The sequence below is a fragment of the Photinus pyralis genome, unplaced genomic scaffold, assembly GCF_008802855.1.
Source record: "Photinus pyralis isolate 1611_PpyrPB1 unplaced genomic scaffold, Ppyr1.3 Ppyr1.4_LG7, whole genome shotgun sequence".
NCBI classification, from domain to species: Eukaryota; Metazoa; Arthropoda; class Insecta; order Coleoptera; family Lampyridae; genus Photinus; species Photinus pyralis.
This window is the reverse complement of record NW_022170738.1, coordinates 27,151,184-27,166,512: the sequence shown is the minus strand read 5'-3', so window position 1 is coordinate 27,166,512 and position 15,329 is coordinate 27,151,184. Positions and strand designations below refer to the sequence as shown.

At 37.3% G+C, this 15,329-nt stretch overlaps 2 protein-coding genes and 1 long non-coding RNA gene across 7 annotated transcripts in view; 1 reads left to right on the top strand and 2 right to left on the bottom strand.

Annotated features, from left to right (window-relative positions):
* Nucleotides 1-3,808: 3,808 nt before the first annotated feature.
* Nucleotides 3,809-5,150, bottom strand: LOC116176868. 2 transcript variants are annotated; one of them, XR_004146535.1, is made up of 4 exons: nucleotides 4,924-5,150; nucleotides 4,456-4,712; nucleotides 4,248-4,410; nucleotides 3,809-4,066 (listed from the first exon to the last, which is right to left on the bottom strand). It is a non-coding gene; the product is annotated as an uncharacterized LOC116176868 (long non-coding RNA). The 2 variants fall into 2 exon arrangements; XR_004146534.1 differs by lacking the exon at nucleotides 4,924-5,150 and having other exon boundaries at nucleotides 4,456-4,886.
* A 2,758-nt stretch (nucleotides 5,151-7,908) lies between these two features.
* Nucleotides 7,909-15,329, bottom strand: part of LOC116176887 (dnaJ homolog subfamily B member 6-B) — a 71,687-nt gene continuing 64,266 nt past the window's right edge. For 3 of the 4 annotated variants that reach the window (XM_031495704.1, XM_031495703.1, XM_031495705.1), the window contains 5 exons: nucleotides 12,345-12,454; nucleotides 12,167-12,280; nucleotides 11,853-12,029; nucleotides 8,930-9,194; nucleotides 7,909-8,878 (listed from right to left, as the gene is read on the bottom strand). In XM_031495704.1, the coding sequence (XP_031351564.1) occupies nucleotides 8,782-8,878; nucleotides 8,930-9,194; nucleotides 11,853-12,029; nucleotides 12,167-12,280; nucleotides 12,345-12,454 (763 nt within the window). In that variant the 3' untranslated portion in view covers nucleotides 7,909-8,781. The remainder of the gene's footprint in view (nucleotides 8,879-8,929; nucleotides 9,195-11,852; nucleotides 12,030-12,166; nucleotides 12,281-12,344; nucleotides 12,455-15,329) is intronic. The other variant, XM_031495706.1, reaches the window with a different exon arrangement.
* Nucleotides 12,640-13,761, top strand: LOC116176885 (leucine-rich repeat-containing protein let-4-like). The gene has a single exon (XM_031495701.1). It carries the CDS (start codon nucleotides 12,655-12,657, stop codon nucleotides 13,672-13,674), a length of 1,020 nt encoding a protein of 339 aa, XP_031351561.1. The 5' UTR covers nucleotides 12,640-12,654; the 3' UTR covers nucleotides 13,675-13,761.

Below are 15,329 nucleotides of genomic sequence, written 5' to 3'. Positions count from 1 at the left end.
CCAAACTAGGTTTTGCGCTAGGCAATAGCACAGATTAACTGGTAAAGCTCAACCGATCTCAAAACAGTAAGTAATAATTTGGAACATTCTAGTGATTTTGCAACAATAATCGAATATTACATAAGCTACGAGAAATTTTAACAGAACAAGACCGTCAAATAGGCGACGTCCTTCCTACCAGTCAAGTTATTACCAGCTTATTTCCGACAGTATGCCAGAAAAACCGAAAAATGCCGATCTTGTTTTTATTTTTCCTGATGTTATTTGAACAAATACAAAAAACAAAAAAAAAACACTTTCTCATTGCTATACTATTTGAGCTCTACAAGACAAGACAAGAGATTTTCACTACCACGTTTCGTTTTCGAGAAATCATCATTAACTTTATTTTTTATATAGTCTGTAAAAAAAGTACGTATTGTATTGACTTATTGAGTAGCATTTTTATATTAAAATACAATGATGTACAGCATCACACAAAAAAAAACAAAAGTTGGAAGCTGTTAGTTTCATCAGGATGGTGCACCCGCGTACAATGTCCTAATTGTGCGAGAATACCTATCGAACAAATTTTCCATTTTCCAAGGAAATTTGTCCGATAGGTAGGTATTCTCGCACGATTAGGGCGTTGTGCGCGGGTGCAACATTCTGTTGAAACCAACAGTGTTCAACTTGTTTTTTCTTGTGTGCCATCATCAGTGAGCCGTGTTGACGGCGGCTATGCTAGACAATAAACAAATGAATTTGGTTTCAATGACAATCAGCCATGGAATTACTTATTTAATATAAGAAATACACTGTAAACTTCAAAGCAAAAATTCAAGATTCGGCCAACTTCGAACAGACTCGTTTTACCCTAAAACCCTCGACCGCTTTTACACGGGGAGACTGTACGCGAGATACTTTTACAATTCAGTGGTGGGCTAATAAAAGAGTCTCCTGGTGTACACACTTCCAATCATGGGCGCCGCTACTAAAGGGCAAGGAGGGGCTCGGGCCCCTCCCTGGGATTTGAGAAATCACTTAATCCATTTTAGAAAATGTTGAAAGCTCACAATAAAACTAGAACACAGCCACCTTTTTCTGTTCCATCGCCGTTCGGTGACAAAGCAAAAGTAGGTAAACCTTTTATAACCTTATTTAGTTACCTCAATGTCCATTAAGTTGCCATATTGTATCGACTGTAGAGATTAAATTAACCGAAGACCGCAGGGTGGCTGTTTGTTTTGGAAAAACATCAATGACAATACTGTCATGTCACTTACATATTTCGGTTCGGCGCTTTTTAGAGCATTTTCGTCCGTCTTTACCATTACAAGTCCTCCACTTTAGGCTTTTTCGTTGTGTTTTTTTTTTCTTATACGGTGTAGCACAGCCTCGAGACCAGAACGACAAAAGACTTTTTGGATTAGTCACTTCCTTCCCGAGCTATTACTGATTCTGTGAGGGGAAAATGCACTTTCGTCGGTTGCGAGTGACCACGTTTTTAACTTGTTATGGAATAGATGCACATAAAGTGATGAATATACGAACAATCGCATACGATTCAGTAGGGAAATTTTTTGTTACTCAGCTCGTATTGGGAAACCAGACTTTTAATCCGGCTCATATCCAATAGCACTGATCCTTGAACTAGAAATCGATTGGCGAAGGTTTGACATCGCTGTGTCTTCTCGAGTTAGACCAAGAACAGACGGACAGACAGACGTGCAAAACCATCACGTAAGAGGAATTTTTTTCTTTCAAAATAATTAAATTGTGTTACCCCCCTACTCTACATTCAACATTGTAATCAATAACGTTATGGTTGATAAAATGGTATAGTTTTTAGGTGAAAAATTATGCAGAAACAGTTTAATGTTACAATGTAAGGGAGGTATTGCATTGGGGTAAAAAATGATCCCCCCCCTTTTTTTTACGGAAGTACACGTTTTGAAGCACCAGTATTCCGAATCCAACAAAATTTTAATGATGTCCGTCTGTCTGTACTCTTATTGTAACCAAACTTGGTACAAAAGGGAGAGCTAAAAAGCTTTCGGGGAAAATTGCGCATGCGCAAGTGTGTTAATCTCTTTAACGGCTAAACGGCTGAACCGATTGAAACAAATTTGGTACATATATTGTTAGGCCTAAAAGAACGTAGAACGCGCATGCGCCGGTGTGCGGGTGATATCTGGGCTAACCACAGCAAATTTTATAATATAGTGCTATTAATTTCATTTTTTTTTTCAGTAAACTACTGTATCTTGTTACTTTTGTTCTTGTTTTGTTTTGTGTCTAATACGTACCTATTACACTATTACACCAATGGTTTTTATTGGATATATAATTTAGCTGCGTATCCTATTGATTTACTAATTTAAAAATAGTTAGGTAACTTTTTCTATTCCAAAAATGTAAGGGTCCCTCCCTAGCGCATTTTCTTCCGGCGCCCCTGCTTTCAATAAAACAATAGCCCATCAGTTCCCCAAAATCGTAAATGGCCTTGCGACTGCGACAACGAGAGATCGAAATTTAGTCACCGATACTGTATGCGGGAATTCAGCCGTGTGTGAATGGCTTACTAGTCTACTCCCGCCTTTAGGTAGCGCTCGTAAAGCGCTTTGCCTGGTGAACGCGACTTTGCCTTTCGTCTGGATTAGGGCGCCGGAAAACTACCTCATTCACTTTGTCCGTTCCATTCCATATTACTTCCCACGCACCGTTTGCGTTTGAACTTTGAAGTGTTGACTCCACCACCATTAAGATCTTGCCAGGGCCTACCCTATTACCTTTGTCGGTACCCGCTTCCGACGTCCCGTTCACCCGCATTTCTCATATCGGTGAACTTCGCTAAAAAAAACTCTCCACAAAACAACACTCAATCTTTGGGGCACTTCTCATAGCTCGAGGCACGAGAAAGAGATACCAAGATTACAGCTCTAAGAAACATTTGGACGCCCAAAGTTGACTACCTCTCAAAGTTAGGAAGATTCAGCGTAGTATCACTGGCCCCCGGCGCCCAACGACCGAGGCAGATGTCACTTTATCTTGCTAACCCAAAGCATAGAATATTTACTCTATGCCTAAAGGCAGAGCGTAAACACCGACGCAACTTGCGAAGGCGATTTCGAAACCGTTCACCGCTGCCGCCGATGGCAACACCACCGCAACGTCGTACCCGACCATCAGGAGGCCCGTGGGATTCTGTCCCTGCTAACTCAGCTCGCACCACGTACGTACCATATCCGTTCATTTATCGACATCTAGCAGCAATTAAAAATTTTGTTAAGTACAAGAAGGTAATAATTGGGATGATCAAAAGGGTTCCCGATCAGGGCCCTACCCAGAGGGGGGCGAATCAGGGCGCCGCCCTGGCAGACAAAATTTTCGCCCTGGTAACAGAATAGCGATGACATTCTAAACAAGGACAAATTGTGCAATAGATACTCTTGTGCAGATAAAGCGCATTTTCTTTAAAATATTCATTTTGTCTTTGTAAGTACCCTCCTCCCACAATCCACTCTTGAGGTATAAGGAATTAATACCCGATCACAATAAGCGGTTAAAATATCTTCCCAGCAAACATTTATTTAAGGGCCATTACTGGGAATGTAACGTACTCCCTGCACTAAATTTAATGGGCCAGCAATGGCAAATGGCACTGGGCCAGCGCACAAATGTCAGTCTGGCCATCAGTTGGCCAACTGATGGTTGATTTGCATGTTGCCTTAACTTTATTGACACTGGGCCAGTGGTCTTCCACACCAAAAATTAAATGCATGGCCAGCGATGGCCGCTCCTTCTCGTGCTCAATTGAAATATGAAATTACGCATATAAAAATATAAATTTAGTATTCAATAAATATATACATACATATGCACAAAACAACAGAATTTTCTAAATAAATAAAAATAAATATCACATTAGGTAACAAGTATTAACATCATAATTTTTATTCAGTTCTTCTCATACGTTTGTTGCGACCACCATCCCGATCACTCGCATTACGTAGCCAAATTTTTATGGAATTTTCCACTTCTTGTTTATTTGTGTCTCTGCACAAGGGGTTTTTCCGTACAGTGACTACAACAACAATTTGTATTATAAATACAACTTACTGCAAAAACAATCGATCAAAAATGAGTTGCTGTTGAGAGGTCTTTGGAAGTTAAATCTTATTCCCCATGTAAATAAAAATTCCAAAGGTGGCTTGACAGGCACTCATTTTTGATATGTAATTTGTATGATAGGAAAAATAAATTACCAAGAACTAAGTTCACAATGTTATTCAAATGGACAAAGCCTTCTTTTTGATTGCGCCCCGACCAGTTCATTGCCACAGCAACTTCGTTTGAAAGTATTTTACCCAACACTCTTTTACAAGTGTCGGATAAATCTTTCCCCCCAATCAGTTGTAGTGTCTTAATCTGAAATTTATACATTAGAATAGCATTCATTTAATACTGTTTTACTTCAAAGTCACTCAGTCATATTCTCGGCCGAATTTAATTTTTTATTCAGTTCCTTTAATTCTTCAATTGTAGAAACTGTTCTCCATTTTTCATCACCCGCTATTTGAAAATGAAGTAGATGTACTCGGAGGATGTTCTAAAACTGACAATTCTATCGTGTCCACCACTTTTTTTCTGATATTGCGATACTCTTGTCGTTCACTGCGTTTCTTAAATACAGGTTGCCGTGACATTCTTATACAAACGAGCTATTATCACTATAAAAACAAATTCGGATTTACACTCGTACCTACATTACCTAACGACTTTACTGGTTTTACTTATGCCAAAGAAAATACCGGGAAAATGTTATAAGGTATACACAATTCAAGGAATCTGAGGTTATGTCATATGGGAATAAATAAATATTATGTTTTATACCTTATACTACTTATAACGAAAGAAAGTAAACGAATAAACGATCCTTACTGTTTGATTTCCATTTTTTCATTCATGAGTCAACTAAAATAATAAATAATGATAAGAAAACAATCACGTTACACAACACTGCGCAATGGCGTATGGCAATGGCGCTACAATCGCTAACGAATCACGTGATTCAACAAGGTCCGGCTGCTGGTCAATGGCCCGTCGCAGATTGTTGCATGGCTAAAATTTCATCAAAATATGATAATTAACCTGCACAGGCCACAGGGCCAGTGCAGGATTTATTATGCCAGCACTCTACCATCAGTGCCGGAAGTTTCCCATAAGTCGGCCGCCACTTGTATGTTTGCTGGGTTAACCTTATATCAAATCCAAGCCATAATACACTTTACCCAAAATCGTCTTGAAACCTTCATTTACTCACAATCGGTTAGTATTATCTGAATTCCTAACCTTCATAGCGGTTGCGAAGCGACTCATTACTCACCTTAGCCGGGAAAGTAACTTTCCCGGCTAGCTGTCACTTTCCCGGCTAGCATCTGTCACTTTCCTTACCTGCAAATGCTATTCATATTATCCTTATATGAAACTTATACTAATAGTATAGAAGTAGTATAGACCAACTTAAGACCTTCTGCAGAGGCACCTCTAAATAGCATTATGCGGGTCACTCTGTAATTGGGCGCATGCCTGTTGAGGGCCCAAAACAAGAGAGGGATAAAATAATAATAATAAATAATAATAGTGACACCGCCAATGTAACCATTAATGTTTACAACAATAGCAAATTACGAAGAAGAACGAAACTATTTGCTATTGTTGTAAACATTAATGGTTACATTGGCGGTGTCACTATTATTGACAGTTAAAGTAACACCTTGTTGAATTATATACTTTACCTTAAATGATCGATTGTGAGTAAAATAGTATACAAACCTCGCTGGTCAGTGGTTCATAACCAACGCCTCGCGCTTATACCTCACCTCCGCGCTTCGGTGAGGTACCTTAAGCCCTCGGGGTAGGTAATGAACCACCTCCCAGCTCGGTATGTAATCTACTATTTCATGCCTGCTTTCTGTCAGGAAATTTTAGTTTCCATGACAGAGGCAGAGCTGACATATGTTTCCTGCCGCTTGTCACTTTACCGGCCGCATTTGTGACCTCTCCAAATGTCTATAATGACTCCTGTCATCACTGACAGATTGACATTAATCAAAAGTTCTATATAAAAATTGAATTTTATATTAAAATACAATTTCGGGTAAAATTTAATACAAAACTCGTCAGTAAAATAATGACATTACCTGACTCGGAAATTAAAGTACTCGGCCCCAAAGGGACCTCGCACTTCATTATTTCCTCGCCAGGACCGTTATGTAAATATGTATTTAGGTATTACTGCTGCATACTCCACTTTTTTAATTCGCCCTGGCTATAACAATCAATCGATCGATCGGATACTGTATTTTGACTTAACGTATATCTGTGCCTGGCACTTACAGTTGGCAATAACTCTAGGGAAAATTATGTTTGTCTAAAGGTCCGCTCAAACCGATGCGGGAAGACGGGAACGACAGCGGGATGGACGAAAGGATCAATTGTCAGTACAAGAAATAATAAAATGATCGATGAAAAAACTCGGGAACGCGTAATGCCCACCATCGACGTCTTAGATCAGGGATGGGGAAATAGCGGCTCGCGGGTAATATCAGTCATTTATTTTCATAAAAACAAATTTATGAACAAAATGCGAATTTCTTCCATTAATTTGGAGCCAAATTTCGACGCTATAATGAATGAACGGTCAAAATTTTTGATGTGTGACACTAACCCAGGACATTGAAACGATAATTTTTGTCAAGCTGATTTTTTGTTACTTATATAATAAATCCTCTTTGGCCCGCTTAAATGTAATTATTTTATGTGGCCCTCTTTTAAATTTATTTCCCCATCCCTGTCTTAGATCATATATAATTATGTATGATCTTAACAGGGCCGCCGATAAGGGGGGGAAGCCGGTGCATTTGCCCCGGGGCCTGGTCATACTCTGGGGGCCCGGCCTGTGCTCGTCACCGATCCAGACTAGTGTCGGTTTTTCGACACAGTTCAAAGGGTGAATCTGTTTGCGCTCGTATACCTGTTTACATGCGTTGACGGGCTTGGTGCGATTTCTATAAATTTTTATCATTCACCACCTTCTCCAAGCTCTTCGTCTCTTTTCAATTCGTTGTTGTTTTTTCCAACAAAAGTACTATGTCAAACCGAACGGAACAGCTGCAATAACATCTACGTCCGCCATGTTTGGTTGTGAGCTTCTTCTGAGTTGTGCTCAGATGCGTGTAAACAGCTTGCTTTGTACGGGGGGGGGGGATTCACCGAGCAGCTTACCGAGATGCTTGCCAAAGATGTAGGTACATCTACATAGCCACTTGGAATAAAAGCAAATTTAACGAGTTTCAAAATTTGGTTTGCGCATGCGCAGTGTCAACATTCTTATTTATGGAGGGATTTAAATGAAATTTGATACATCCACTTGGAATAAAAGCAAATGTAGCGCCATCTTCCAAATTTATGGTTTTGTGTAGGATATGCAATGCCAACTTTCTTATTTATGGAAGCAACTAAATGAAATTTCATACACATGCACTTTAAATAAAAGCAAAACTTAACACCAGGTTTTAAATTTGGTTTTGCACATGCTAGCCATACCCAGAAGCTCGTTTGCTATATTTAATTTACGTTTGCAGATTTGGTTGACAAGGGAGATAGGTATCCAATATCATATCATTTTAGGATTAAAGAGTAGTATAGCATACTATGCAATGTTCATAACCTAAACCTCGTACTAGAGGTGATCGACTGTTTTTAGTATTTGTACTTACCTATTGCTTAGTGCGATTGTGGTATGTTGCACTTTTTTTCCGTATCACTAATGAGTTCGTTTAAAGGAATTATAAAGGCAACAATTACATTAAAAAGTAGGTGAAGTAAGTGTTGTGGGATGAAGGGAAGATAATAAGTGTAATATTTGTTTCTAAATATGGTCATTATAATACATTTCTGTAGACACAATCTAAGCACACATAATATATTGCGTAACATTTACATCTCGGTGTGCAGTAGTATGAACTTTACAACTTTTATTTCGCGCAATAAATATTGAATTGAAATACAATAGATATACCACCATCTTACAGTGACCACATTTAATCAGTTACATTTCTGTAGGTCAAAAAAAATTCATCAAATAATAGTTAAACCAAATTAAAGATTTAGTTGTAAAAAAATCGACTGTACTTCAGTCAAACGTCCAATATTTCCTAATAAAACACAATAAAATAATTAAGATACTTAGAAACCTAATAAATACTTACTACTTAATCGTATATTAAATTTAAACCTATGAGAAAAACTAATCAAAACTAAAGTACAAACCTGAGCAGTTTTTTCACATTTCTAATCAACTAAACGTCAGTAGCATTTTCAGTACCATTAAACATTTTATTACTTACAAGCAGAAGCTAAATGGTAAAAACGTATTACAGAGAAAATACTTTTTAAAACCGTTGATATCACTTTGGCAAATTGGAACTCTGGACACGCTCTTTCCTCTGCACACTTCCGGTAAATATGATTTCGTAAAAGTGCTCAAAGTGTGAATTTTGTTTAATTCAAAATCTAACTCTTATTAACAAAGATACATTAATGAATTCTGAAAACAGAATTATAATATTTATTCACATAAGAATGAACAAAGCCGTTTAAGTAAGTCTTCTTGGATACATATTGACAATTTTGTTATTAGCTACTTCCTGAAAATATGTAGTAATATTCGTGCAATAACAAAAGATTTTAAATATCTAAAAACAACGTAAACTCCCTTATCGAATGTACACTCCATTAATAAGTAAGACTTTGAGGAACCCCATTGACAGTCTTTGATTTCATTACATCATTCTCGTACGTTACCACTGTCTCCTTCCCATTTTCGTACACTCTGAAAAGTAAGATGCGTAAGTTATTCCTTCGGAAAAGTAATGAAACTTACTTTTTTGTTGTAATTTTCTTGCCATCTATAAAACGCGTGGACGTCGATGTTTTCTTAATATTTGTATGTCCATTCGTGCCATTGGAGAAGGAGCTACTAAACGATGAAAAGCCGGGAGAGCCATTGTGAAACAAGTCATCCATAAGTGAATTGCCAAAACCTAAACCGAAACCGAATGGGTTGAATATGGTCGAACTTACGGCGTTCTGTGGATGAGAGTGACGATTTCCTCGCCTACCTCGGTGGTCGTGATGTCCATGTAAATCTACATGAGAAGTACAGTCAGAATTGGATAACATTTGTTAAATTGCGACCTTCCAATTTGTACATATTCGAAATTTTTATTTAAGATTGCAGTGCACTTTATTTTTGAATTATCGTCACACTAGCACATAAATGGAGGAAGCACATAGGGGTCTCAGGAATAATAGACCATAGAGGGATGTTTTAAGCATTGAGAAAAAGATTTTAATTCACGAATGGCTACGCCACGAGTGAATTGACTTTCACAAGATGGTTAGAGTTTCCCTTTAAATAAATGTTCTGAAAATTCTGAATTTAATTTAGAAGTCAAAAAGAGCAACTTTAGGTCTCCCGTCGTTTCCATGGAAACAATATTGTGTTCTGTTCTGAACTGCATTTTATTTCGTGCTCCGCGTCCTATTTCTAATAAGAATGACAGATGTCATTAGAATGCACAATCATTTGTTTCTCTTTAATTTAACATGTGTTATAAAATTTAAAAAAAGCTCATGCACAAATTTCAGGCATCTTGCCTTTAAAATTATTGTCGAATTTAATTTTTTGTACTCCGTGGACTAAATCAACGTTTCGGTTGATGTATTGTTCCATTTTTAAACGTGTTGTATGATGTAGAATGGGATCAAAGAGAATCTTTTTTAAAACACGTTTTTATTGGTACTATTGCGGCTATCGATTTCAACCACGTAGGGTCATCTTCAGGCCGAGCGTCAATACTATAAAATGATGAGGCATGTACTATTATTAGCGGAGTAGTATGTGTTAGATGTCAGGAAAGATGTTTACTGAAAGTGAAAGTAATTATACACAACCTCACTTTCAGTAAACATCTTTCCTGACATCTAACACATACTACTCCGCTAATAATAGTACATGCCTCATCATTTTATAGTATTGACGCTCGGCCTGAAGATGACCCTACGTGGTTGAAATCGATAGCCGCAATAGTACCAATAAAAACGTGTTTTAAAAAAGATTCTCTTTGATCCCATTCTACTAAATCAACGTGTTTTGTCATTCATTTAAGGGACTAAAGTGCAATCTTTTTGAATTTGGAAGGCAATAGGTTTCCTTATAGCTTGTTCTTCAGAGATTTAAACGAGCATTTGTACGCTGTAGTTTTAAACTAGAATCTTTAAATCAAACTGACATATCGTTATACGGTCACAATTTGACATTACCAGGTATATTGATCCTACAATCAATAAAATTTTCTCTTTCAAATTTGCACTTTAACATTGAAATTGCCGTAGCTCATTAGCGGAGTACAAAAAATAGCGTATATACCACAGGACTAAAGTGCGTCCTAATCCCTCGGGTGCTTGTTGCCTGAAACGTAGTTGATCTGCACCCTCGGGATTAAAACACACACTTTAGTCCCTCAGTATGTAATATACTATTATTAACTGCATTTGCAATTAATTTTTTTTAATATGGCAGACATATTTTTCATGAAAAATAACACAACTTCTAACTTTGGAACCGCACAGTTGCCGAGTGGTAAAAAACCATATGATATACAGAACTGATTTATTATTGCGTACCGGGAAAAATGAAGTGCAATATATAAGTGAACTCTTTTTGTGATGTAAATTGTTCATTTTTAAGCTATTTGAAACAGGCCTCTTTATATAAAGAATGACTTCATGTCGAAAAATGAAAGAAATGGTCAATTATAAATACAGTCTACTGTATTTATAATTGACCATTTCATCTGAACCCACTTCTGAGATTTTGAGCTACTTTTAGGAGAATTGCCCTAGTCTTGAACTACAACTACCCCTTCAAATTTTGGGTATTCACAAAGACAAAATAAATCGTCTGAGCGAAACATGATTAATGAGGGCGAAACGAATATCTCGAGAACGAAGTTCCTCTGCAATAAATGCAATACACATTGCCAATGGGTTGCCAAAAAAATTAAATCAAAACAAAAACTACCATTAATTAAAATTAAGTAATTAATGTAATTAATATTTCTGTCTGCTACTATCACATGGAAACGGTGCATGCGCACTTTCTTACATTCAATGCGTACATCACGAGCAGCTGTTACGTTGCGTCCTTCTCTTTCATACAGAACAGTATGGTTGACACGGTTTTTAGTAGCGCACGAGAGAGAAACATATGTATTGTATATTACTTTAACACCATAAAACCTAAGTTAAAAAGTTGCCTTGGCTCGGACCTTGTGGTGTGTGTAAAGGGTATGTCTTATAAAAATCAAAACTACAAAATCTTACAAAAAATCGAAATTGTTCAAATTTCTATAGTTTGCAGAAAAACGAGACGAAAGCTAGCGTAGCCGTCCTTAAAAAACGGCAAATGTTTACCGCCTATACGGTGGGATTTATTAAAAAGGAGTGTTTCAAAATATTGGCCCTTTGAGCCGAATCAATTTCTTTTCACTGTTTCCCGTCTTTTCGATTTAACACATCGCACACTACATTTTCACAACCGGTAATCAAAATAAAACGAAATTTTACGCAACGGGCAGACAATGCGCAAAACCCGTTTAATACCAAAACGCCGGAAATGGGTCTGTAAGAACAAGAACTAATTAAAAATTAATTAAATTCCATTTTGTAATACTAGATATTTGGTAGTACAAATTGGAAAGGTTTCATAAATTCGTGATGTTTTGAAATATGTAGATACATACCCGCTAAGAGATCACTAACAGGAGAACCAAAAAATTCTCTAAATACATCTTCTGGATCTCGGAATGTAAAGAAACCAAAGCCTAAATCGAAGTCATCGTCGTGTCGGGTTCGTGAACGTGTCGCTCCGCTCATCAACCCTTCTTTGCCATACTGGTCGTATACTCTTCTCTTTTTTTCTTAAAAAAAAATAAAATAGGTTAGGTTAACTGTCGACACCGCCGAAAGACATGCGCTCGTAATTATAAGCAAACACAATCGAGACGGGGTTAAATGGGGAAACAAAAACGCAAATTAGTTACACGCATTTATGTACCAAAACTTCGGTGAAAGGGAGTGTGGGTGTCAAAGTAGCTTCTAAAGCTACGTGAAGATTTGTTGGTGCTTGCCCTTTGATAGAAACGGTTGTCGTAGATTTTTCGTTTTGATTCTACAGAAAATAAAATTGTGCCACGTTACTACGACTATTAAGAACGTACAAAGGGCGAACTTACCGTCGGATAAAACTTCGTACGCTTCTGAAATTTCTTTAAACTTCTTGGTTGCATCTTCTGAGTTGTTTGGATTTTTATCTGGATGCCATTTTAGTGCCAATTTTCTGTATCTGAAATAGAAAAGAAGTTAGTTGCAAAACATTGTTTGTAGAAAATGACAACACTATAGTTTCATTGAAAAATGAAATATTTATAATTAAGTACGAAGAAAATGTTCGCAAAACATTTCTGCTAATCAGGTCGTGACCTTATTCGTATCATTAAACGATAAGTGGTATATAAGATTGTAGCGTTTCAAATTGCGCCAATCATGTTAAAATTATTGCTGGTTACGTTACTAAGTGCAGCGCTGGTGCAGTGCTGTGAGAAGCAATCTTTTCAGAATGTAAAAATCAAGGCTTCGAAGTACTTTAGCTCCAAAAACGAATCAAATGACATACAATTGGAAACGTTGACAGGGTGCATCGAGCCAAATGAAGAACTCAAAAACGCCTTGTCGATTACCATAGAAAATCAACAAGTTCCCGTTCTATACAGTGGATCAGTGCAAGATATGCCATGGTTACACGAGTTGATTTTAAATGCGAACAATATTGAGAAAATCGAGCCAGGGGCGTTTCTCAATCTGAAAACAATGGCAACGATTAGTTTGGAAAGAAACAAAATCACCACGATACCAGAGGGAGTCTTCAACGGAATGGAAATAAAACGCTTGCTTTTGAGCGACAATCTCATATCGAAAATTGATCCGGGCGCCTTCGACAACATGCCCGAGCTCAACAGAATCGACCTCGACAATAACAAACTGCAGGTATGGAATGCGGATTGGTTCAAAAACACCCCTAATATAATCCTACTATCGGTACGAAACAATCAAATTAAAGAACTGCCCGCCGACGCCTTCAAAAATATCAAGGGAAGCGACAAACCGTTCAAAACAAAAACGACAATCTTCTTGGGCGGCAACGAAATTGAAGCCATCGACAAGAACGCGTTCAGAGGTATAAAAGATTTGCAGATGCTGGATTTGGATAAGAACCATATAGCGACCATTGACGCCAATGTGTTTTCTGGGATGAAAACCATCAAGACGCTACTGTTAGCCGGAAACAAGATCAAGTGTCTATCCGATTCCATCTTGGATTCGCTTCCAGTCACCGAAATGACCAACCTCGAAAACAACCCATTGGACTGCGTTTGCTTGAAGAGTATGCAAAATTGGTCCAAGAAGCACAACGGCAATTTAAAAACGTACATTAGAAAGATTGAGTGTATGCAGGAGAGGATTAAAAATGTATTGGATTCTGTAAAACAGCCCAAATTCGAATAATTTAGGTAGGTGCACTTCGATTTAAAAATGCAATGTAGCTGAATCTGTAAAAGATAAAAAAATAAAAATTGCGTTTATTTTATTCAAGGTCCGTCTACTACAAATGAGAGGTTCAAAATACATGCGGTTCAAGTTGAGTAAATGACTTGAAGCAATAGCAAATAAAATGTGAATTACTGGTCCTTGATCATTGAAGCTGACGATACAAAGGTCTTTTATGTTCTACTCCAACAAAATGAACAAAAGAAAAAAAAGTTTGAAAAAAACTGCACCCTTAATAGGTTCACATTCCAACTTCTCACGGCACCTCATTTTTTTACAACTCAATTATTCTTGCTAATTCCATTTGCATCTACAATAGTTCCAGAACCATTACACAATGCTTATTTTTTAAGAGTAACAAAATAACCTTTTAAAGGACGCGGTACCATCTTCTAAATGCACTAAAACTTTACTCTATTTGCAACCCCGCAAATGGATGAGATACACTTCTTTTTGCTTTGTACAATTGAGGGAAGAGGTATATTGCTGGCGCTACTTCTGCTTTTGCTTGTGATTAAAGGTGTCTCTATTTCCGTTAAAGAAAATTCTTCTGTAAGAACCACATTGGAGCCCAAATTAGAAAGTAGGCAACACACAATACACGTATGACATGTGTTGCGTACACTAAAATACAGTATTATATACCGTGTGTCCCAGGTTGAGTAAGCAAACAGAATTAATGTATTTTTTCGTGAAGGATCCACGGAGTCTTTGATACACATTTGAAGTTAGCGTTCAATGTACGTGCGTTAGCGCTTGCCTTCATGCCAGAAAGTGTGGATCTTCGCGAAAAAAAACAATGCCGTTTGCCTATGGCGCGTTCTACTTGGGACACACTGTATAATCGAGGCAACATGACCGCCGATCTCAACAACCAATCAAAAATTAGACATTCTATCGTCGCCACTGTCTCTATAAAGTCCGAAATACTGGCTCCCGAAAAGTTCGCCCCAGAAAATTCGCACCGGGAAGTTCTACTTACGGACGAATTGACACCGGAAATTCCTAATAACTTCGTAATGAAAAACACAACAAAAAGCAAACGGTGAAATTCCACCTGAGGTTGATGGACCCAATTTAAAAATTCATATTTAATCAAATACAAATTCAAATTTTTTTAACACATTTATACAGGGTGCAGCATCTAAGACCCTCGAATCATAATTCCATCACCATACAAGATACCGAAAAAAATCTTGGAGCAAAATTGTGCGCAATTAGAGTGGCAATTTTTATAAATATTTCTGATCACCAGTGGCGTGCTGTATTTCAGTGGCATATCGAACTTAATTTTTTCCCTGAAATTTGTTTTTTGTGTATCAGTAGAAATTTTGTAATATCGACTATCCAGAGGTATAATTTGTTTAGGCGGATGCCATTTAAAATTAAAAAAAAATAAGATTTAGCAAAGGTCAACCAAAAATTTTCTTTTTTCGACAAAACACCTAAAAAATTATGTTACAGTTACCTTTAGTCTGTGCCTTAATATAAAACTTGGCCGCTAGTGTGATTAATTTCTTTCAAAAAAGAATTAAATTTTGAAGAATAAATGTTTTAATAGCGTAAGGTTTCTTCTTTGATTTGAAGTTCAAATATGGTTCCCAATTCGAAAG

What these genes read in the sequence shown, in the direction of transcription:
- LOC116176885 (XM_031495701.1), top strand. Translation starts at nt 12,655, where the DNA reads ATGTTAAAATTATTGCTGGTTACGTTACTAAGTGCAGCGCTGGTGCAG.